General features: G+C 41.6%; 1 protein-coding gene and 1 long non-coding RNA gene across 2 annotated transcripts in view; one reads left to right on the forward strand and one right to left on the reverse strand.

Annotated features, from left to right (window-relative positions):
* Positions 1 to 16941, reverse strand: part of KLHDC8B (kelch domain containing 8B) — a gene marked incomplete at its 5' end in the record, with an annotated part of 37880 nt that extends 20939 nt beyond the window's left edge. The window contains one exon of the mRNA XM_083356072.1: positions 16566 to 16941. Within this exon, the coding sequence (XP_083212198.1) occupies positions 16566 to 16941 (376 nt within the window). The remainder of the gene's footprint in view (positions 1 to 16565) is intronic.
* Positions 1 to 26098, forward strand: part of LOC310636368 — a 246317-nt gene that overhangs the window by 104530 nt on the left and 115689 nt on the right. The window lies entirely within an intron of this gene.

Here is a 26098-nt window from a genome sequence, read left to right on the forward strand (position 1 = left end):
CAAGCTTGGAACAATGCTAACAGCTGAAAATCACTCTGTAGAGGTATTTATAAACAGATTTAGCCACATGCTGGTTATTGATCTCATTTTGTGTCTCTTAACAATACCAAAAAGAGGACGAGAATGATCTAATATCTTGGGAAGGGAGTGAAATTAATAGGATGTCCCTTGGTACTTTCCATTTCCTGCATAAAGAATACAAAAACATGTGGCTCACCCTGACAGAAACAAAATGATGAGCTAAGATGGATCTTGGCCTGATCCAGAATGGCAGTCACAATGTCCTTATATCTTACCGCTCCCATCCATATCCATACCATTTGGTAAAACATAAAAAATAAGGAATGTGATTGTGCAGAAATGAATTGTCTCATTTAGTGTAAGCTAAATTTCAGATTTAGCAAAATTGTGCAGGAACAATGTAAGATTCTGTCTCTTTTCCAATGGTAAAACATATATGACAAAGCCATTTTGGTCTAGTGCAGGGGTAGGCAACCTTGGCTCTTTTATGACTCATGGACTTCAACTCCCAGAATTCCTGAGACAGCTGTGCTAGCTCAGGAATTCTGGGAGGTGAAGTCCACGAGTCATAAAAGAACCAAGGTTGCCTACCCCTGCCTTACACCATCCTCAGACAATATCACAGAGGGAATGGACGAAACTCCTGCGTTACAAGGCTTGTCCTGTTTTCAAATATTAAATCTGTGCTATGAGAGACCATCCAGCTTGACTAGCCTTTCCAAAGGTAGTGCTAAATAAAAAAAAAATGCACTATCATCCCCATCTGTCTATGGGGATTCTCAGAAATCCAGGTCTTAGTTATCCCGAAGGTGCTTTTTCATAAGGCAACTGGACTTCCTTGTTTTTCCTTGAAGATGTTTCGCTTCTCATCCAAGAAGCTTCTTCAGTTCCCCATCATTCTCTACTATAAAAGGAATTATGCTGTCTTAAGCTGATGGATGTTTAAAATAGAATACAATACAGCTGGAAAAGATCTTGGAGGTCTTCTAATCCAGCCCTCTGCTCAAGCAGGAGAACCCATACCATTTCAGACAAGTGACTGTCTAGTATCTTCTTAAAAACCTCCAGTGATGGAGCACCCACGATTTCTGGTTAATTGTTCTCACTGTTAGGAAGTTTCTCCTTAATTCCAGGTTGCTTCTCTCTTTGGTCAGTTTCCAACCATTGTTTCTTGTCCTGCCCTCTGGTGCTTTGGAGAATAATTTGACCCCCTCCTCTTTGTGGCAGCCCCTCAAATATTGGAATACTGCTATCATGTCACCCCTTTTCTTTAGACTAGCTAATTCCAAATCCTGCAGCAGTTCTTCATATGTTTTAGTCTCCAGGCCTTTGACGTTAAAGTCCTACAAACTGGGAGAACACCATGTCTGAGAAAGTTTGATAAAGATCAGTCTCTTCCCATCTTTCTTAAGTCTGGAGCTGGATGGAAGCTCTGCCTTCTAAACCTGGCACCATCTACAGTAGTGGCCAAAATTGTGGAAACCTTTTGGGAAAAGTGTACAGTAGAAATGCCACCTTTGGTTAAGTTTCCACCAATTTTTCTTCTAATTTCTTTATAACTGTAGACTTTCAGGGATACTTTAATCTTTTTAATTGTCTTTTAACTTTTATATTTTGTATTGGTATGATTTTAAAATGCCCTGTAAACCGCCCTGAGTCCTTCGGGAAAGGGCGGTATATAAATCTAATATAATAAATAAAATAAATACTATTTTATATCGCTTTCTGGGCAACCAGTCAACTCTTTGCACCGTTACTTTAATTTTATTACGTTTTACAAAGTCACTAAATGAAAGAAAAAAAACATCCCAACCAACTTGATAGCAATTACATAACATACTGACAAATGTCCTCCTCTCGGCTTCAATACATGACATCAATAACTGAATCCTACTGTGATCTGACTGGCTCATTGCCAAAACAAGATGACACCTGATTGGCTCTCTAAACACTCATGCTCATTGGCTACAATCAGATGAAGGAAAGCTACCCGATATCAACTTAAGCACGTTGTGCTTCCTTTTTCTGGTTCTTTGGCTATAACTTTTCATAGAACACAGTACAGATAATTGAACAAACTTTGTTGCATGACAATCTTGATTTAATTATCTTTCCATTGATATATAATTTTATGGTACTACTCCAAAACAAAAGTGGTGTTATTAGCCATCAAACCTCAAAAATAAACTTTTCCCAAAAGGTTTCCACAATTTTGGCCACTACTGTAGGCCTGTGGACTTTATTTATTTTTATTTATTTTATTTTAATTCCATTTATATCCCGCCCTTCTCCGAAGACTCAGGGCGGCTTTACAAACTTAGCAGTAGCCTTCATTCTATGTATATGACTGCTTATTAGGGCTTTCACATACACCCCAAGTGGCATTATTACAAAGTCAGCTTAATTGCCCCCAACAATCTGGGTCCTCATTTTACCTACCTCGGAAGGATGGAAGGCTGAGTCAACCTTGAGCCTGGTGGGACGCGAACCTGCACTAATTGCAGGCAGCTGGTGTTACTTAAGGAGGCCTTAGCCCACTGCTCCACCAAGGCTCTTTAATCAAGGCTGCCATATTTGGGCTCTGTATCTCTTTGCTGCCCTCTAGTGATAATTGTATTTCAGAGAGCCTCCAAAACACAGCGCAGCTCTTTTCATCTCCCCTCTTCAAATCTACGACAGAGGAAGAATGTCGAGAGGGGATGTAAAATCTGAGCCACCCTTTTGCAGCTGCTGCTTTTGGTCTCCCATTCTCCATCAACAAGCTTCAAAGAGGAAATTGCCTATGAACTTGTGCTGAGAAGAAAGAGGCACTGAAAGACTTTAGAAATAGAATAATCCCACTGATAACAACACTAAAGGTAAAGGTAAAGGTTCCCCCACACATGCGTGCTAGTCGTTTCCGACTCTAGAGGCCGGTGCTCATCTCCGTTTCAAAGCCGAAGAGCCAGCGCTTGTCCAAGGACATCTCCGTGGTCATGTGGCCGGCATGACTAGACGCCAAAGGCGCACGGAACACTGTTACCTTCCCACCGGAGTGGTCCCTATTTTTCTACTTGCATTTTTACGTGCTTTCGAACTGCTAGGTTGGCAGAAGCTGGGATGAGTAACAGGCGCTCACTCTGCTACGCGGCACTCGGGATTCGACCTGCCAAACTGCCGACCTTCTGATCAACAACACTAGTGACTACCAAAGTGTACAGTAGTTTCCTGGGTTGGTTTTTTTTGTTTTTTTTTATTAAAAAGTTTTAGAGTACATTTTATCTTTAACAATCCCCCCTCCCCCCACCCCAACCTAACCCTCCCTATCCCTCCCCCCATTCCCCCCTCCCCCCCACTTTCCAGAGCTAAGTACAGGGTATAAAAACAAAGAACAATCATAAACATCCCTATGCTAACAACAATAAACTATTAACTCTATCACTCTCTAGCTCATATAAGATAACTACTAGCAATATTAATATTACATATAAAAAGAAAAAGAAAAGAAAAAAGAAAGGAAGACTTATTCAAATGCTAAATGAAACTTTTTAGTCCCATATTTGTTCTGGATATAATCAATCCATTTTTTCCACTCCATAATATAACGTTCTTGCGAGTGATCTTTCAAGTAAGCCGAGATCTTTGCCATTTCCGCCAGGTCAGAAACCTTTAAAGTCCATTCTTCTATAGTCGGCAGTTCCTCCTTCTTCCAATATTGACCTATTAAGAGTCTTGCTGCTGTAATTAAGTTCAGCATCAACTTAGTGTCCACAACAGTAGCATCTGTAATTATGCCCAACAAAAACAATTGTGGGCAAAACTTTATCCTTTGCTTGAAGATCTTCTGCATATTCCACCAAATTTTTATCCAAAAAGCCTTAACCTTTTTACAGGTCCACCAAATATGAAAATATGTTGCATCTTCGCCACCACACCTCCAACATTTTGGCTGAAAGTTCGGATACATACTTGCAAGCTTTTTAGGATCTAAATGCCATCTATAAAACATTTTATAAAAGTTCTCTCTTAAGTTTTGAGCTTGTGTGAATTTCACGTTCCTCACCCAGATCTTTTCCCACGTGTCCATTGTAATAACTTCTTGAATATTCTGGGCCCATTTTATCATACAATCTTTAACAATCTTTTTTTTGTAATTACTCTTTATCTGCTTCATCCTGAGATCCCAAAGCAATACAGGTGGCTTTTAACCTCCTACAACGTTATTGACCTGCAGCTGCCAAAAAAACAAAAACAAAAAACCATGCAATCTTAGGCTGCATTAGAATCAAGGTCAAGTGAAGTGTTAGTACCACCTTGGGAAGACCACACTTAGAATATTGCATCCAGTTTTGGTTGCCACAATATAAAAAAGATGTTAAGACTATAGAAAGAGTACAGAGAAGAACAAAAAAGATAGTTGGGGCTAAAACATATGAAGAACGGTTGGAGGAATTGGGTATGTATAGTTTAACGCAGACATGTCAAACACAAGGCCCGGGGGCCAGACCCAGCCCACGAAGTGGTTTCATGCGGCCCACGAAGCCATCCTGGAAACAGGGAGGGAACAGCCCCCACTGCCTTGGCCCTGGCCCAGAGACCCTCCTTCTGCCAGAGACCCTCAGATCTGTCCAACTCCTGCCCAGGCCCCCATAGGCACCCTTGATGCGAACGATGTAGAGCTGGCCATGCCCACCCAGTAGGCCATATGCACTCTAGCCATGGCCACCCAGTAGGCCACGCCCACCCAGGCCATACCCACCCGGCCCCCTGAGGGCAACTGCAATGCTGATGTGGCCTTCAATGAAATTGAGTTTGACACCCCTGGTTTAATGAAAAGAACAGAGTAGAATAACAGAGTTGGAAGGGACCTTGTAGGTCATCTAATCCAACCCCCTGCCCAAGCAGGAGGCCCTACGCCATTTCTGACAGATGGCAGTCCAGTCTCTTCTTGAAAGCTTCCATTGATGAAGCTCCCACAACTTCTGAAGGCAAGCTTTTCCATTGGCTGATTGGAAATTTCTCCTTATTTCTAGGATGAATCTCTCCTTGATCAGTTTCCATCTGTTATTCTTTGTCTGGCCTTCAAGTGCTTTGGAAAATAGGTTGATCCCTTCCTCTCTGTGACAGCCCCCCAATATTGGAAGGACTAGGAGTGACATGATAGCAGTGTTCTAGTATCTAAGGGGCTGTCACAAAGAAGAGGGGGGTCAACGTATTTTCCAAAGCACCTGAAGGCAGAACAAGAAGCAATGGATGGGAACTAGTCAAGAAGAGAATCAACCTAAATATAAGGAGATTTTTTCTGACGGTTAGAACAATTCACCAGTGGAACTACTTGCCTTTAGAAGTTGTGGATGCTCTATCACTGGAGGTTTTTAAGAAGAGATGGAACAGCCATTTGTCTGGAATGGTATGGGGTTTCCTGCCTGAGCAGGACTAAACTGGACTAGAAGACCTCCAAGGTCCCTTCCAACTCTCTTATTCTGTTATAGTGACTGATCCAGAATCATCAAACAGGTTTCGTGCCTAGTAGAAATTTGAAAGCTGGTCTCTTCCAACATAGCCCAACATCCCAAATGCTACACACTGATTCTCCATTATTTATTCATTACTGATTTATCCCTAACTGTAAAGGTTAATTGGTTACTCTTTGCCCTATTCTTAAAGGACTCAAAACAGCCTTTTCAAGCTTAGTGCTGTCCATTAGAACTCGCAAAAGTTCTACTTCTGACGGTACCAGACTAGAGAAGGATGGTTTAAGCTTTTGAAAAGACTGCATGTTGTTATTGTTGTTTTAATGTCATACCTAGCATGTACCTAATTGGCACACGGCTCAGCTGCCGCTGCTGTAGAATGAAGAAGAAAGGCATTCAGTTAAGGCCCCTTCAGACTATTCTGATCTGCTTCGCACAACAGTGTGGGGGAAACAAAAATATGGAGATTGCATCTTCTGCCAGATAACATCCCCCAAACCAAGCAACAAAGAAATGTTATCACTCTCCATAAATCCCTATTTTGGTACATTTTCCCCACTTCTCTTCTATAAAAACATATCGTAGGGTGTTTGTGAAGATTAAAAGGAGATTCTAATTATAAATGTTACATTCCATTTAGAGTCATAGAAATATTTCCAGCTCCTTGGAATGCAGAGGGGAACCTGGAAAACCTCTGTTAAAATGTCCTTCCAGGACTGAAGGCTTTCTTCAAAATGCAGTGACCCACTGTCAACCACATTCCTGCTTTTAGTAGGCACACCTGCACGATATTCAAATAAAATGGGGAGAGCCATTGACTGCTTTCACCACAGATTTAGAGCATGGAATAATAAGAGTTGGAAAGTGCCTCAGAGGTCTTCTAGTCCAATCTCCTGATTAAGCAGGAGACCCTGTATCATTTCACACAAATGGTTGTCCAGTCTCTTTTTTGAAAGCCTTCAGTGATGGAGCACCCACAAATTCTGAAGGCAAGTTATTCCATTGGTTAATTGCTCTCACCGTTAGCAAATTTCTCCTTAGTTCCTTCTCTCCTTGGTTAGTTTCCATCTATTGTTTCTTGTCTTGCTTACTGGTGCTTTGGAAAATAGCCTGACCCGCTTGTCTCTGTAGGAGCCCCTCAAATATTGGAACACTGCTATCGAGTTCCCCCTACTTCGTCTTTTCATTAGACTAGATCAGGGGTAGGCAACCTCAGCTCTTTTATGACTCATGGACTTCAACTCCCAGAATTCCTGAGCCAGCATGGCTCCACTTGGAAACCTCTCCCTTTCCCCTCAGCATGGCTGGCTCAGGAATTCTGGGAGTTGAAGTCCATGAGTCATAAAAGAGCCGAGGTTGCCTACCCCTGGACTAGATGTAGCCAATTCCTGTAACCTGTAATTTTTTTATTCCCATAAATTTTAAAAAAATGTTTGTTTAACCAATTTATGTCACAACAAACGACTCAGGGTGGCATACAATAGAACTAAAAACGGTCAATACATCTATTAAAAAGCCCAAAAACCATGCTAAAATAAAAATAATAAACAAAAATATGCTTAAAAATAGAGCCACACACTAGTTCATCCATCCCCAGGCCTGCTGGCATAGCCAGGTCTTGAGGGGCCTCTGGAAATTTATTCCATGATGCTTCTGGGATCTGCCTTTCTTATTTCTTTACCCGTGAAGGTCTGGCTCTTTATTTGGGCCCTCAAGAAGGAAAGAAGAGGGTAGACCTTTCACTTCATCACATTTCCATCTTTTATTTTTATTATAATTTCTGTTGTGAGCCACTTAAGAGTTGTTGAGAGTCGGGAAGCATCCAAGTTTAATAAATTATTCTTATTAATCACAAATTATGAAAAACATTAGGCTAAGGCAGACTTGGATGTTTTATGGCCCCCGGGCCACATGTTGGCCTTTTGCCTATCCCCATCCGGCCTGTGTGGATTGTTTTCATTTTGAAGGCAAGTATTATTTTTTTTCAATTTACTTATGTCCGTGTGTGCATGCCTACACACCTTCACAGCCCTGTTTGTTCAGTCCTCCACAACAGTCCTAGTTTTCATGTGGCCCACTGGGAAATATAATTGCCCACCTCTAGTCTAAGGCCATGAGAAAATTGCTGCAGAGACTGCCTGAAGAATGAGCGGGAACCATAAAAATTCTTCCTTTAACACCGTTGGATCTTTAAAAGTCTATTTAGTTCTCAGCCATTGTCTTCCCTGTCCATTGTTCTCTTGCAGACTATGACCAAAATGACTTCAGTCCACAGGAAAGGATTGCAAACTACAATTTCAGATGAGGAGGAACATGATGATAAGCAATGCAATCCACAATTTGATTTTTTCCCCATTAGTATGTTGTATTAGATGCAGATTAAACTAGATGCAGCAATTGCTCACTTCCGTTTTGTTAATTTAGGATTAGGTTATGCTGTCACTTAGCTTTTGCTACAACAAATATGTTCTGATGAACAGAGCACAATTGTAAATAATTTTAAGAACTGTCATTCATTCATGAAGAAATTCTACATTTCGCTACAGTTCCAGCAGGTTATAATACAAAGAGTTCGAATCAACATTAAATCTAAGATTACGGTAAGCTAAATTTATCAGATAATAGGGAATGGGTGAGAATTTCAAAAATTTACAACATTCTGTTGGAAGACAAACTTTCTGAGTGGGTTGAAAATAATGTATTAGATGGCCCCGGTATGTTTGATCTGGTTGCTATCCAACTGACATTAAAAAAACACTGAAAACAATTTTGCCCCAAGTTAGGGAAAAAGTGAGTTTTATAGCTGGTATTTCATATCAAATGAACTCAACATGATAAATTCTATCGTAAGTGTAGAAGAAGGAATGGCAGAGCCTCTGGAGGGAGTTAAAAAAGGGATCAGCCTAGAATTCCTATGTAGCCACAGGCAGACTAAATCCAACTTCACTTGAATTCTCTGCAGCTGTTGTGTACTGGGTTTTTGTTGCAAGCAGGAGACGAGGCGAGAGAGTTCAGGCAGGAACATGCTTTATTGAATGCAGGAACTGAACTAGTAACCAAGGCTTCTACGCAGCTATTTATACTGCTGGCCACTAGGCGGCGGCCAATAGGTTTGAAGGAGCCTATTGCCGCCCTAGAGCCAAGCAATGGTGATCCTGGAGACTGCTTGTCTCAGAAGCCAGCTACCGTTACACAGACTCCCTGGTTAAGCAATCTTAAACAGCATTCAAAGACACATGGTACAGTTCAAGTGAAACAGGCCCAATACATTAAAAAGGTAAAGGTTCCCCCGCACATGTGTGCTAGTCGTTTCCGACTCTAGGGGCCGGTGCTCATCTCCGTTTCAAAGCCAAAGAGCCAGCGCTTGTCCAAGGACATCTCCATGGTCATGTGGCCAGCATGACTAGACGCCAAAGGCGCACAGAATGCTGTTACCTTCCCACCGTAGTGGTCCCTATTTTTCTACTTGCATTTTTGCGTGCTTTCGAACTGCTAGGTTGGCAGAAGCTGGGACGAGTAACAGGCGCTCACTCTGTTACGCGGCACTCAGGATTTGACCCGCCAAACTACCGACTTCACCCTTATTTGATTCCAAGCGGGTACATTGAGACAATTCCTGTGCATAGGTTGCTTAGCAATAAATCAGTTTAATTAGACCATACTACATGGACTTGGTCTGACATTCAATTCAGTATGTTAGAGAAAATAAAAAGAAATAGATTCCTATTATCATATGTAGTAGTCTTATAAAGCTGTCCAGTTTTGGGAATGCAATTTTTTTTATTAAAATAGGACAAATCACTATTTGAACCAAATCACAACTCAGAAAATTACAATGGATCCTTCCTTGGCCTTACTAAAGTTTTTGTTTTGTTTTGATTTGATAATCAAAAACACATTGAAGTCTAAAGAATTTTCTTATTGGCTGCATTCCAACAAGCAGTACCAAGATGTTAGAAAAGAAAGCAGAATTTGAAAATGTCTATATGGTAGCAAATGTGCTGGAAAATTGATCTAATGAAAAACAATAACAAAAAAGAGACAGCCATATTATGATAATACAGGCAATTTCTATTTTACCTGCCTTATTAAACACAAGAAAAGCACAACAATTGTTTACTACCCAGGTCCAAGTTCTCAGATAATGAAATTAAATAAGGTTATATGTATTTTGCTTTTACTATATACATACTCCAGAAATGTTAATAGCTAATACATTTAAATGTTTAGAACATTAGCTAGTTGGAAGAAATATATTTGCATTAATATTTACTGAAGCAAAACAAAATGTTTATTTTTTTAAACCCAAGCCTAAATTGACTAGTTTGATTGAATTGAGTTCTTCCTGATCAAATTATTATCCTTATAAACATCAAATTTAGCATTGTCTCCAAATGATCCGAAACCTAACAGGAAAAAGAGGAGGAAAGGAATGAAATGGAACAGAAAAAAATGTGGAACTAAAGGACCATACTTGCAGGGGTCTTCAAACTCGGCCCTTTTATGACTCATGGACTTCAACTCCCAGGATTCCTCAATTCTGGGAGTTGAAGTCCATGAGTCATAAAAGGGCCGAGTTTGAAGACCCCTGGACCATAGCATAGCCAATTTCTGAGATAGCACAGAGTAAAATATAAGGAAGAGTTCATAAATGGGAAACAGATAAGTCTTAAAAATCTCAAATGTGTCTGTCTTTCTCTCTCTCTCTCTCTCTCTCTCTCTCTCTCTTTTACAAATAATGTGCTCTTCTGCAGAAAGCAAGATCAGCTAAGTGCATAATACAGACGAGCACTTATAAGTCATTTGACACATTTCAGGGGTCGTCTACAATCACATCTTCTTTTTGTAGAATTTTTCACCTACTGCAGCTCCAGAGGGCTCCAGATCTTATCATGGTAACAGTGCTGAGATCAGAAGAATCAAATCTTCTCTCTGCTGCCATATGCATCACCTTTCCCCACCCCCACCCCTCTAAGTCTCCTTTCCCAAAGCTGTGCTTTTTTTCATGAAAGGGAGTCCGGATGCTCTTGTGGGGCGAACAAATATTTCTGAGGGAAAACAGCCTTCCTGCTTCCCACTTCTGCAACCAAACTGGCAGCCTCCTGTGGCTGCTTTAAATCAGAAACAAAGCTTTGGAGAGACAGGGGTACAATTTCTACTGAAAAGGCCTCTTTGTTGCCAATCAGTCCGGTGCGTGACAAACGCACCTTTTGCATTGTACTTATTTGTAATAACAAATACAAAAAGACAGAAACAGGGTTTTAAGCCTTTTTTTTGGCTGGAAGGCAAGGAATGTTACAACACGTAAAAGAGATGCTATGCTGGCATCTTGCACACACCGTGCCTGAAAATCTAGTTGCTATTATAGGTAGTCCTCAACTTACAAGAGTTCATTTAGTGACCATTCAAGGTTACAATGGGACTGAAAAAAGTGACTTATAACCACTTTTCACACTTACAGCCATTGCATTGTCCCCATGGTCGTGTGATCAACATTCAGATGCCTGGCAACTGACTCCTATTTATGACCATTGCAATGTTCTGGGGTTATGTGATCTCCTTTTGCGGCCTTCTGGCAAGCCAAGGCCAGGTTCACTTAACAACGGGGCTACTAACGTAACAACTGCAGTGATTCACTTAGCAACTGTGGGCAAGGAAAGTCATAAAATGGGGCAAACCTCACAATGAATGTTTCACTTCACAACACAGATACCGGGCTCAGTTGTGGCTGTAAGTTGAGGACTATCTATACAAGTTTATTTTATCCGTTTTCCCCACCCACCCCTTTTCCTTCTGAGGCAGCTGCTGGTACTTCAAACACACACGATAGAACATTGCACATTTCCCATTACAAAGTAAAAAAAAAAAAACACCACAAGATTTCTTTTGAGTGCAGCAGGACATTCCTTTGTGCCTGCCTAACTTTACCTACAAAGGCACCTTTACCATGTTAAGAGTACTTAATTAAGATACCTGCTCTACAGATAGTCCTCGACTTACGACCATTCATTCAAATGACAGGTCAAAATTTACAGCAGCATCAGAAAAAGAGGCATGCAACCTGTACTCACACTTACAACCATTGTACCACAGTCATGTGATCACAATTCAGGCACTTGGTGATTTCTGGCAAAAAGGGCCCATTGAAGAACCACCCCAAAAACTGTTGTAAAATTGGGTCAGTCAACTTACCACCTTACCACGGGAATTCCAGTCCCAAATGTGCCCGTAAGTCAAAGACTACTTGTATAGCATTTGCGTGCAGACCTAGAGCTCTGTCACACACACACACACACACACACACACACACACAGAGCATTTCATCCCCAGCAGACTCCCAAAGTTTCATTCAGTTGTAATTATTAAGTTGCATGAAGGAAAAACTATCCAATACATGGCAAAGGGTAATTTTAAGTTTAGATTAGATTAGATAACTTTCATTGTCATTTTTTTTATTGTGGGCATAATGGCACACATTTAAAATGAAATTTAGTTGCTTGCTCTCAAAGTGAACACATACAGATAGAAATGAGCGAAGCTGGCAAAACTAAAAAACAGATGAATGTGTGTTTACTAAAAGATCTGATAATGGGTATGAGATAATTCTTGTTTATGTTGATGATATTGTTTATATTGGTCCAAATAAGCAGATGAGTGAGAATTTTGCTAAAGCTTTACAACAGTTTTTCACATTGAAGTCTTTAGGATATATTAACACTTATTTAGGTGTTCAGGTTGTCAAAACTCAGAAGGGGTTTAGCCTCACACAAGAGGATAAGATTGAACAACTATTGCATCACTGCAACATGAAGGATGCTAAATCAGTGAGTACACCCATGAAAACCGATTTTCACAACTTGGCACATGAACCAAGTCCTGAGTTCGAAGATCAAACACTTTATCGCTCAGTCATTGGGTCGCTGCTATATATAAGTAGTTGGACTAGACCCGACATTGCACTTAGTGTTAATCTCCTATCACGACACGTAGGCAAGGCAAAACAGTTTCATTGGACATGTGTTAAGAAATTATTGAGATATCTAAAACACACCAAAGACATGAAGTTGTTGTTAGAACCAACACACACTATGCAGAGTTATGTTGTTATGCAGATTCAGATTGGGCAAGTGATAAGAAATCACGTAAAATTACTTCAGGTTATATGATGTTTTTAAATGGATGTCCTGTTTACTGGCATGTGCGTAAACAGAATTTTGTTTCTTGTTCATCTACTGAAGCTGAATATGCTTGTGTTTCAGATGCTTGTAATTCTCTAACGTGGTTTGATGCTTTAGTCACAGATATCTGGACACCTCCGGTTTGACCGATCACTGTGATGGAAGACAACGAATCTGTGGTTTACATATCTGAGAATCGATTTACACGTTCCAGGTTTAGACACATTGACATCCGTTATCAAAACATAAGACAAGCAGTTAAACAAGATTTTGTTAAATTGCAGTAAGCGCCTACACATGATCAAATTGCTGATATGCTGAACAAACCACTTCCTACAGCCCAACACGAGTATCTGCGCAAGAAGATGTGTCTTATCTGAGTTCTGCGTTGCTGACAAAAGAAGGGGATGTCACTGCTGTTTTTTAGTTTTGTCAGCTTCGCTCATTTCTATCTGTACATTTTCCCCTGCTCTCTGCACCTGTGTTACTATCTTATCATGTAACCGTAGTAAATCTCACATGTCCAGCTATGTTATGGTTTCAAACTGTTTTGTGCGCAAGCCTAGAAAAAGTTTCTCACAGTTACTTTCTAACTTTCTCTTCTGCCTGACGAGAGAATGTAGTCAGCTAGGTTTTGCTTTGTTAGCTCATGAAAAGTTTTACAGCAGAATATGCCTCGGATTTTCTTTCTTTGATATTCACCATGCATCAGATGAGCCACGGTCCGTCCTCCTCTGATAGGAAGGTTAATTCTTCCGTGACATCGCAACTAACAACAACAACATACAACATATGTATTGACCTACACCCTTACATATAAGCAACATATAAATATTATATGAGCTGATGTAGTTTCCATCTTCAAAAAAGGGAAAAAAATAGATCCAGGAAACTACAGACCTATCAGCCTGACCTCAATACCTAGGAAGATTCTGGAAAAGATAATCAAACAACAAATCAGTGAACACCTTCATGCAAACAAACCAAGTGACAAAATTAGTGGACCAGAGGAATGCTGTAGATATAATTTACTTGGACTTCAGTAAGGCATTTGATAAAGTTGATCACAACCTACTACTTGATAAGATAGAAAAATGTGGGTTAGATAGCATCACCACCAGATGGATTCGTAGCTGGCTGACAGGCCGTACTCAGCGTGTGGTCCTCAATGGAACTGCATCTACATGGAAGGAAGTGTGTAGTGGGGTGCCCCAGGGCTCTGTTCTGGGCCCAGTGCTCTTCAACATCTTCATCAACGATTTGGATGAGGGGATAGATGGGGAACTCATCAAATTTGCAGATGACACCAAGCTGGCAGGAATAGCCAATACTCCAGAAGACAGGCTTAAGATACAGGAGGATCTGGACAGACTTGAACACTGGGCACTATCTAACAAAATGAAATTCAATTGTGAAAAAAGTAAGGTTCTACATTTAGGCAGGAAAAATCAAATGCACAGGTATAGTATAGGTGCTCGATAGTAGTAACTGTGAGAGAGATCTCGTAGTCCTAGTGGACAATCACTTAAATATGAGCCAGCAGTGTGTTGCAGCTGCCAAAAAAGCCAACACAGTGCTAGGCTGCATTAACAGAGGGATAGAATCAAGATCACGTGAAGTACTAATACCACTTTACAATGCCTTGGTAAGGCCACACCTGGAATACTGCATCTAGTTTTGGTCACCACAATGTAAAAAAGATGTTCAAACTCTAGAAAGAGTACAGAGAAGAGCAACAAAGATGATTGGGGGACTGGAGGCTAAAACATATAGGGAACGGTTGCTGGAATTGGGTATGTGTAGTTTAACGAAGAGAAGGACGAGGGGGGAACATGATAGCAGTCTTCCAATATCTCAGGGGCTGCCACAAAGAAGAGGGAGTCAAGCTATTCTCCAAAGCACCTGAAAGCAGGAGAAGAAGCAACGGATGGAAACTAGTCAAGGAGAGAAGCAGCCTAGAACTAAGGAGAAACTTCCTGACAGTTAGAACAATTAATAAGTGGAACAACCTGCCTCCAGAAGGGGTGAATGCTCCAACACTGGAAGTTTTTAAGAAGAGACTGGACAGCCATTTGCCTGAAATGGTATAGGGTTTCCTTCCTGTGCAGTGGGTTGGACTAGATGACCTCCAAGGTCCAACTTATTATTATTGTTATTATTATTATTATTATTATTATTATTATTATTAATTATTATTATTATTATTATTATTATTGTCCATCTTGAATATATAACAGAAGGCGGAAGCTTTAGAGTTCACAAGGTTAATACTGGATGGAACAAAGCTGTGACTGAATCTGGATGTTCTGCTTCGGATACCACGGAGCCTCCTCCCAGAAGATTATTAATTTATTAATACATTAATTTATTAATTTTAAATAAATGTAAATAGAACTGAAAGGAAATGTCTTTGCCCTATCTGTTATTTTTTGGGGTGCTTCCCAATAAGCCTTCAAAAGCCAACTCTGTCCAACAGCCTGAGGAAAAAAATTCTGCTATATTCCACGGGTGTTAACCAGTGCTGAAGTTGTATGCATCCCTCTCCAACTTCTTTTTATGCTACCACCCTAGCTTACTTTTCAGCTACCACCAAATTTGAATTAAAAATTACATAGGTTCAGGTAAGGTGGGAAGCAATGAAAAAGGAGGGGAAAAAATTATTTTAAAATGATAGCTTGACTTTTAAAGAGTTTTTCTTTTACTGTGCCCACTTCTTCCTAGCCTCCTTTTCATGACACTTTCCAGAAAACCCATGGGCACCCGTCAAAGCTAGCATATATTCTCCTACAGTGGCTCTTTAGGAGACTAAATCAGCTCCAGCGCTGTCAGGTCCCCAAATCCTTATTGTCTTCCTTGTGTGTGTGTCTATCTATCATCTATCTATCTATCTATCTGTCTGTCTATCTATCTATCTATCTATCTATCTATCTATCTATCTATCTATCTATCTATCATCTACCTACCTATCTATCTCTGTGTGTGTGTATGTGCCAGTTACCCAAACATTGTGCCACCTGAAGATTGGCTGGATTTCAAATGGACATTATGATTCTGGTGGGAGGAGGAATATTGCTGGTTTAACTGTACCGTTTAAGCGGAATTTTCCTCAGATCTTGCTTTGACTTCCCTACTGTCACTAACCCCTAATAAAAGTTTCCTTTTGAGACAATGCTTGTTTCAAGAGTTCTGCTTTCTTGGGTGGTTAGCTGGAGGTGGGTCCTTACAAGCACTATATAAGAACAAGATTATCAACAGGGGTGGGGAGGATGGTACTTTGTTTGCAGAAATGATGAACAGCAAAATCAGCTCAGTAAAAGTGTGCATTCAGTGGGCAGGAAAATTGTCAATGTGGAACAGAATGGGATGTCCGTAAAAGGATATGCCTGGCTATAACTTCAACTTATAAAGGTAGAGCAACTGGTTTCCCCAATGTCTGGAGTTCCAGTCAAGGCAACTACTGTACAGGTGGTCCTCGACTTACAACAGTTCAGTGACCATTCAAAGTTATAATGGCATTGAAAAAAACGGACTTATGACCATCTTTCACACTTATGACCTTGTAGCATCCCCATGATCATGCAATCAAAATTCAGACCCTTGGCAACTGGTTCATAGTTATGACCGTTGCTGTGTCCCAAGGTCACAGGATCCCCTTTTGCGAGCTTTGGGCAAGCAAAATCAATGGGAAGCCAGATTCATTGAACAACTGTGTTACCAACGTATCAGCTGCAGTGGTTCACTTAACAACTGTAGCGAGGAATCTCATAAAATGGGGCAAAACTCACTTAGCAAATGTCTCACTTAGCCACACAAATTTTGGGTGCAGTTGTGATCGTTAGTCGAGGACTGCCTTGTACTGTCCCTCTTCTAGCTCCCTATCAACCCACCAAAATGAAGTAATTTGGCCACCTACCTTTCTCAAGGGCTGAGATGCCCATTGAAGCCTGATCTAGGTCTTCTTTCTTCTCCCACCTGCCTTCATCTATGTGGTAGACTTCGACGGAGGCCAGGGGTCTCTGTGTGGAGTTAACTCCACCAATCACCAACACTTCTTTGCCAAGCATCACGGCCGCTGCCCCTGCCCGTGGGGTGGGCATAGAAGGTAATGCTATCCACTTGTGGGAAACCACGTCCAACATTTCCAGGGTGTCCAATGGCTGACCCTGCTGGTTGCACCCCCCCACCACAAAGAGGTGTCCATCCTGATAGGTTGGGCTGCAATAGACCCGACAGGTAGGCATGGGTGGGAAGGTCTCCCAGCAGAATGACTTGGCGTTGGGTGCTTCCATTTTGCCCAAGGGCCTGACATCTCAGGAGACAGACATGGCAATTGTCCCTGCAGAGAGTTGGTGCCTCAGCATGGCAACTTTCTGCATTGGGTCCCCAAGACCGGGAAACATTCACCTGAAGCAAGTCAAAGGACTTATTTCTTCCACCTTTGGAACTCCACATCCACAAAGACTGAGGAGGTTGGGAGGAAGATCTGACTACCAGGAGAGGCCAGGGTGCCCCAAGGAAGCAGGCAAAGACTGCCGTGATGACCAAGAGATGGGGTCTCCACAGGAGAAGGAACCATTCCTCTCCAGAATGGCTAGAAATAACTTGAAGGAATGGATGGCCCAGACACTGAGGGTGGTCAATAATGCTGGAGGTCAGCCCCTAACCCTAAGTGGTCAGCCAGACTCAGAAACCAGGACACGTTCAGGAGGTTCTTCTGAATGAAGTCGGTACCTCAGTGTCTCTGCATTGACGTTGAGTTCTGCTGCAGAGAGAGAGAGAGAGAGAGAGAGAGAGAGAGAGAGAGAGAGAGAGAGAGAGAGAGAATGCACAAAATTACTGGCTGCTAAGGAAGCTAGCTCAAGAAATTTGATCATACTGAAAAACACTGACACTGGATTAAAAGCTAGCTCCCAAATTAAATCCCTCCAGCTTCCATCTGTCCTTCACACCTAGGCAATAATCCTAGATCAAGCAAGCAGAAAAGAGCTTCAACAGAGTAGCTTTCAGTTTGCATTTCATAATAGCACTTTCATATGTCCCATGGACTCCATTTGACATCCCAGGTGGTCTTCTCCTGGAAAAAAAAAGTATCTCTCCTGAGAATGAGTTTGTCATGGTTCCGACAGATGAAACTCTTCAAAGAACTTCGAGGCATTGTTTACCTTAAAGAATCTTTACTTGAGTAGCATACCATCTGCACTAACACAGTCGAAGCCAAAAACTGAGTTCCTCTCCCGTGCACATAGTATCAAAGCACAATTCTCTCCTCCAATTAACAGTCATAAATCACATTCTCCAATTAGTTTGAAATGCAGGCTTTCCTCCAGTTCTCCAGCCCGCCAATTCTTCTCATCTATTTCAGTAACCTTGGTCCTCATACTAGGTTCAGTATTGTTATGTCAAGCTAAACTCTCACGCACATTCCTCCCCCCAACATCATCTAACTCTAAGAGTAAAACATAAGAAGAAAATGGTTGCATCTCCATCTGTTGTCAACGCAAAAACATCCGATGTTAGCAGCGTTGACAGAGTTGTCCTGCAAGAGTCTTCTTTGAAAAGCCATGCCATTCAGGAATGGTTTAAGATGAGGACCAGGACTTGGACCAAGGAAATTGTAAGGTCCTGCCTGCCTCAATTAGGTTCCCAAGAAAGCAGAACTCTTGAAACAGGCATTGTCTCAAAAGGAACTTTTATTAGGAGCTAGTGATAGCAAGGAATCAAAGCGAGGTCTGAGGAAAAATACCGCGCACACAGTATATCAAAAGCCATACTCATTACTCCTCCCCCCAGGGTCCCAATGTCCATTTGATTCTCAGCCAATCCACAGGTGGTATATTGTTTTGGTAACTGGCTCCTCTGGCGTGCTCTACAAGGTCTCTCTCGATTTCATTGCCCTCTGGCTCCAAGCAAACCGTAGGATGATGTTATTCGTCTGCATTCCTTCCCCTGGGGCAAGCACAATGTGGCAAGGCAATGCAAAACATCCCCCAAAGCATTCCCCCCTCCTAATAAAATGGCAGGCCCCCAAAAATGGTTATAGAAGCATGTATAGGATAGAAAGAAGGGTAATACATTTCTTTGGGGATCTGACAGAAATCCAGGGTCATCGCCATTCTGTCAGGAACTCCCTGGGTAACTCTAGGACAGTGTCTCTCAATCTTAAGAACCTGAACTTGAAGTGATGGACTTCAGCTCCGAGAATTCCCCAGCCAGCATGTTTCTAAGCTCTTCACTCAGTCTATCTCACAGATTATGATAAAGCTGTCTGAAATGTGTTTGTGAATTTGTTTGTGAACACAGAATCAGTATCAGTATTTTTACAAATAATTTTAAGGCGACAAACACATTTCATCCTCCTTCCTCCTTCTATTTTACCGCAAAAACAACCCTGTGAGGTGAGCTGAACTGAGAGAGAGTGACTGGACCAAGATCACCCAGCTGGCTTTCATGGCTAAGGCAGGACTTGAACTCATGGTTTCTTGCTTTATAGCCTGGTGACTTAAAGACTAGACAAAACTGGCTCTCTTAGTTATAGAAGCAACAGCAGCAGCATTTCACTCATCTTCCTACCCCAGGGAAAAGCATCCATGATGTCCTCGTGTCAATATCAACCAACCTTAAGAAAATCCTTGTCAAATGTGTAACCAGATACTCCCAGAGGACAAATCATGGCTGTGGGGTATGTTGATATTTTGATGGAAGGACAACAAGTATTGGAAAATAAGACAAAAGTAAGTAAATGTGAAAGGTGACTACTGCCATTTATTTTCAAAGCAATTTACTGCAAAATTACAATGGTGAAGTGGGTCCCAGAAGATGAGAAAATTAGGAAGCAGTGGGGGAAAAAAGAGGAAGGCAGAGATCCTTGCTCACTTTCCTTTATTATCGGGGTGTCCAACCTTGGCAAATTTAAGATTTGTGGATTTCAGTTCCCAGAATTTGAACTCCTTAGCATGGCTGGCTAGGAAATTCTGGGAGTTGAAGACCACAAGCCTTAAAGTTGCCAAGGTTAGACACACCTGCTTGATTATATCTGCTGTAGCCCTAATTCAGGACTGTGACAGCAAATTGTTAATTGGGTTTCTATCGACCTTTCTCTTTTTGATAATAATCTCAATTGTGAAATAATTATGTTTGTGAAAGTGACACCTGGTCTTAAAAACCTAGAAATCAGACAGAAGACAACTGACCATGGGTAACAGTTGAGGGCCTTCTCTTTCATTGACATTCAAGTCGACCAGTCTTGTCACAAGAACACGTCTTTAGCCACAAAATTAAAGGGAAGAAGAAATCTCATCTCCTGACAACTCATAAATAACTATGTAGTGAGAATCAATGTCTTTCACTGTCTTATAGTAACCCCTAATATACTTTCCATCAAGCCACATTGATTGAGAATGGACATATCATACTTCTGAGAAGTCTGAAATTGCTTCTGAAAGAGTATGAAAAGCAACGAACTCTGTAGTAATACTGAAAAGATGTCTTAGATGCAATTTAAAAGCAGGATGGCTTGATACTCTCCTCTCTCTCTCTCTTTCACACACACACACACACATGTACACAGAGAGAGAGAGAGCAAGAGAGAGAAACACATCTATCTATCCGTTAAAATCTTCAGTTGATGGACTCTTGAAAAAACTCTTGCTGACACATGAAATGAGAATGTGACTGTCAAAGAGTGTCTTCTCAGAGGGGGGGAGTGTAAGAAAATTCTCTCTAAAGTAATTTGCAATCAGCTTTACAGTATTGCCCTTTTTTGTTGCAGACAGAAATATTTAACAAAAGATTTAAGGGACTGGAAGCTAAAACATATGAAGAATGGTTGCTGGAATTGGTTATGTCTACTTTAATGAAAAGAAGGACTGGGTGACATGATGGCATGTTCCAATATCTAAGAGGATGCCAGAAAGGAGTTCAACCTTTTCTCCAAAACATCAGAAGGCAGGACAAGAAGTAACTGATGGAAGATCATGGAAGAGGAAGCCAACTTACAACTAAGAAATTTCATGACAGTGAAAACAATCAGTCAAATGGCTTCCTTCAGAAGTTGTGGATGTTCCATCACTGGAGGTTTTTAAGAAGAGACTGGAGAGCCATTTGTCCAGAACGGTATAGGGCAGGGGTCAGCAACCTGAAACAGTGAAAGAGCCACTCGGAACTGGTTCCCTCCCAAAAGGAAAAACTGGGAGCCGCAAAAAATGTGTGCACATGCACGTACATGCGCGCATGTGCAGAGCAGGGTTTGACTGAAGAGTGGAGCCAAGGCGAGAAATGCACCTACCCTGCATATTTGAATTGATTGGTTGAACTTTTTTAGTCCCACCTTTTTTTTTTTTTTTGGACTGCACATGGCAGAGGACTGGGAGCCGCAGGAGACGGCTGAAAGAGCCGCATGCGGCTCCGGAGCCGCGGGTTGCAGACCTGTGGTATAGGGTCTCCTGCTTGAGCAGGGGGCTGGACTAGAAGACCTCCAAGATCCCTTCCAGCTCTGTTATTCTGTTACAACTGGAATGTTATGCACTGCTTTTATTTTGTTGTGGCCTTCGTATGTATTTACTTAACCACATTCTTTCCATTTAGGGTAAGCAGGCTTATGCAAAGCATAGACAAGGGAGTCAGAATTAATAAGGCAAATAAAATACAGGTAGTCCTAGACTTATGACAGTTGCTTGGCAACTGTTCAAAGTTACTACCAATCTGAAAAAAATGAGACTTATGACCCAGATTTGAAGTTCCGATGGCCCCCTCTGCAGTCCCGTGACAGAATTTCAGGGCTTGGCAACATAGAAATATTTACAACCATTTGCACCATCCCGCAGTCACGTGGCTGCATTTTACAACAGTTTTGCTGAAAGCCGCTACTTACTTCTGTTTTTTTGGCATAACTGTACCCATGCCAAACCATTGGTTCCCTTAATGACCAAGGATATGCTTAATAACCACACTGATTTGCTTAACAACTGCCATAAAAAGTCACAATATTGGGTCAATTGTTTGACTGAACTGTTTTACTATTATTGCAGACTTATGGCTTTAATATGCAGGCTCTAAGATGGTTATACGTCAAGAACTACCTAGAAAAGTAGGAGAGAAGAAGAAACCTACTACTTTACACCAATACTATTCCCTATATCAGTGTTTCTCAACCTCCGCAATTTTAAGGCCTGTGAACTGGGGAATTCTGGGAGTTGGAGTCCACACATCTTAAGGTTGCTAAGGTTGAGAAAGGCCGCCCTAAACCTCTCCATACCTCCAGTATCTTTCCATTTTTGCAAGCCATCCTTGCCACTACCTTGTCAATCCAGCTTTTCATACCTTGGTATTATTCTGTAAGCTTCTCACCTCATTCTTTTTGAGGATTTCATTAATTCCATCCAACCAAGATTTCCTTGGTTTTTCCCTTCCTCTCAACCCATCAAATTCTTCCTTCCTTCCTTCCATGCTGGCTCAAGAATTTTGGGAGTTGAAGTCTGCAGGTCATGAGGTCCATCATTCCTAACTCCTCCTCTATGTAATTGCTATGCAATCCCATCCTCATTTGTTCTTCCTGTCTGACTAGCCCTCCCCCCTCCCCCCATACTTCAATCTACTGCAGGGGTCTTCAAACTTGGCCCTTTTATGACTTGTGGACTTCAACTCCCATAATTCCTCAGCCAGCATGTCTGGCTGAGGAATTATGGGAGTTGAAGTCCACAAGTCATAAAAGGGCCAAGTTTGAAGACCCCTGATCTACTGCTTTCACACCGGTCACTTGTGTACTCAATTCACGTTCATTCATCACCTGTATTTCATCATCAATTCTTGTTTTTCTCCATATACTTTATCGCAACCCCATTACATTTTATGTTTCATACCCAACTCTCTATAATGGACAGAAGCAGACTCTTATACACAGCCGTTTTTAATTCTTTTGGCAAAACATTTGTTCTTCGTGAAAGGCTGCAGACCACCCACATCCCTTCTATCCACAATAGCCCACTAAAATTTCTCCCTAGTCCTATTATATCAAATTACACAGTTTCATCTACTTCCTCTAGTTAGTCACCATTTATGTAAAACTTGACATTTTAATTCCCTGCTCTTCCTATAAACTCCTAGAAAATATAATTAAAGGATATTACTAATATATGTACAAGTAAAGAAAAATCATTTAAAAAGAATAAACATAATAAATTATTGTGACTGGCTCTTTGGAAGAGAGAAGAAATCAATACAATGAAAAGCTGTGTTCCTAAAAGCTGCATGTTTGTGTATGGTTGTCATCTTTCACACCGCCAATCCTGGACTATTAGTATGCAGAAGTTAGCCAGTGATTGTCATTATATTATTTAAAAGTTTTTCTTTGCTGATTTCAAGAAATTAAAGGGCTTCTAATGCGCAGGATAAGCAAGGTCCTGGTAGAAGAGAATATTTGTAGCTGAGGGTTGAATTGTGGTGTCCTTGGTACTATTATCTGAGCTTGGATGTTTTCTTGCAGCTGTTTCATTACCAAACTAGGTAATATCATTAGCCACTGATGATGTTACTTCATTTGATAATGAATCATCTATAAGAAAACAACCAAGCTGAGAGAGCATCAAGAACCCCACACAAACAAGATCATTTGGCAACTTTATCTGTCCAGCCCAAGGAGCAAAAAATCCTCTTTGGTGCAATTATTAATGAACTTCAACTCCTTGAAGTCAGAATACCACGAAATAAGGGAAGAGAGAAGAGACATGGCAGCTATCTTTAGGATTCTGGATGTTCAGCCAACTTGCTACTTTATTCTCTGCGTAACTCCACGATCTCTACAATGGACACCCGAAGCTTTTAATATGTAGCTGGTCCCTAAGTGTGATAAATTCCCTCGTTCTAAATCTTGCGGTCTAGAAGTACTCCATGACTCATTTATTTTCAACTCACAAAATTAGGCACTTTAGTAGCTTAAGAACAGAAGGTGGCAGAATTTAGTAACTCGGACACAAATACTGATGATGTGTCCCTCCCCATCAGAAATAGTTGTTGCCTTTGGGGACTGCCACTGTGTTTGCCTCTCAGGAGAAGAAAAGATATTTTGCTTTTGTTATCTTCCGCACCTATGAGAACTAGGAAATACTGAGTATGAAGGCTTACAAAAAACCCTCAAAAATAAAAAAAGTAAAAGTTGAATCTATATGCAAGATTATATGCAATCCTCGGAGTTATGATCCCAACTGGGACCAGAATTTCCCTCAAAAGTCAGCACAGTCATATACTGAATCCCAATTTTATAGCCATTTTACCAGCTGCTGTTAAGCAAATTCAGTTTCCCCAACTGGCGTTTTTTTATTGGAAACTGGATGGCAAGGTCTCAAATAACAATCATATGACCCCAGGAGCCCAGGACATTGCAACTGGTCCTAAATGTGAGCCTATTGCCAAGCGCCTGAATGCAGGGGTGGTGTGATGGTCCCAAATGCAACCATCACTTCTTCTGAGGCTGTAGTAACTTTGAACTGCTGTTAAACAAATAGCTGTAAGATGAGGATTACCTGTAAGAACTATCCAATTCCTAATAGCATCAGTGACTGTCCAAGATTTCTCAAACATATATTTATGACAAGCTTTAAAGAAAAAAAATTAAGAATTGGAGCAGCAAATACCTCAGCTGATGAAAGATGAAGAAAGATCAAGTCCAAGAAAGGAGCTATCACAAAAAGTTATGCTAGAGGCCACTCTTCATCAAGAAGACACTAAACAAAAGAACAAACTTGGTGGACAAGTGTGACAATCAAAAGAAAGAGACATAGAATATTTCAGCATCACTGAGAACTCAGTTCTCAGGCCTTCGGGGAAAGAGGGAAAGACACTGCGGAAGAGGAGACAGAGAAATACCGTGTTTCCCTGAAAATAAGATCCACCCAGAAAATAAGCCTTAGCCTGATTTTTTGGCATGCACCTAATATAAGCCCTACCCCTAAAATAAGCCCCAGTTAAGACTTGCTCACTTTGTCTGGTTGCTTGTATCTGCAATGGGATAGGAGAGAGCACTGTGCGCTGGTGCTGCCACAAGGTGAGGCAAGTTAGTCGGATGGGAGGTGGAGCTGCCCCACGTGCCTCGCAGCCGCTTACCTCAGGGACCCTCCAGCCAGGCCACTCCCCACTCAGCGACCTTCCCCCGGCTGTTCCATGACCCAGCTGCCCACCCGCCTTTTCCCTTTCACTCCCCTCCTAAGCCGGACTGCCATGCTACAGAGGATGGGCGGGGGAGGCTTGGTCACCTTACCCGTTCCCCCCTGCCGTTTCGGAGCCAGGGGAGAGTGATGGTGAAAGGCCTCTGCAGCCACTGCACAACAGCTGCAACCGCCACTGAAGGGGCTTTCTTCAGTCCCCGCTGGCCCCACAGATCACCTGCCAGTGTCGGTGGCCACCTACTCCTTTGCCTGCCACTTGGGTCCTGCATCGCGCTGCCTGCTCCCCGTTTGCCGCCTGTATTGTTTGGTTTCAGTGGCGGCAGCTCTGGAGGCCGGTGGTAGGCTCTCCTGTGGCTGAGAGAGAGAGAGAGAGAGCGCCTACCACTGATGTGATACACGCTCTCCTGTCCCGTTGTGACTGCGAGCAACCAAATGGTGGGATGGAGAGGGTGGGCAACCGCTAAGTCAGACATCCTCCGAAAATAAGCCCTAATGGGTCTTTTGGTCTCCCAAAAGTATGTATAAGACCCGGCCTTATTTTTGCAGAAACACAGTATAAGAGATGAAACTACAAGAGAACATTTCTGGTAGTTGGTGACTCACTATCGAAGCAAGGATGTGTCCAGTAGCCCCAATACTTCATGAAATAGGTGTTTTTTTTTTATTAGGAGCAAGTTTCGGAGATGTGACGGAACTAGATTTCCTTTCCCCCCCCAAAAAAAAATTGTTTTAATTTTCTATTATTACATTTCATTAGTGCTTAATAAACATCGTGTTGTCTGGATTAATTTGTTTGCTTAATAATACAAGTTACAGTCTTAGTCTCTACCCCTTTTTTCCACCCATTGATAAAATAAATTCCACATTTAAAAATATTCTGTATCTTCTTTCTCTTTGATCTACAATGTCTGTCCATTTCAGCCCAGTCTTCTTGATTATCTCTTCATCTAGTGCAGGGGTAGGCAACCTTGGCTCTTTTATGACTTGTGGACTTCAACTCCCAGAATTCCTGAGACAGGCTGGCTCAGGAATTCTGGGAGTTGGAGTCCACGAGTCATAAAAGAGCCAAGGGTGCCTACCCCTGGTCTAGTGGTATTTCTTCATTCTTCCAGTGCTGAGCAAATACAATCCTCACTGCTGTTAATACATGCAATGTTAAATATACACTTTGCAACGTTAAATATACGCTTTGCTTGGAACTATATTTCCAAGACTGATCAAGACCATTGAACATTATCTGATAAATGGGCCTCTGAGCTAAGTTGGTTGCACCTCCCAAGGACAAGTA

This window comes from Vipera ursinii, assembly GCF_947247035.1.
Source record: "Vipera ursinii genome assembly, chromosome: 2".
NCBI classification, from domain to species: Eukaryota; Metazoa; Chordata; class Lepidosauria; order Squamata; family Viperidae; genus Vipera; species Vipera ursinii.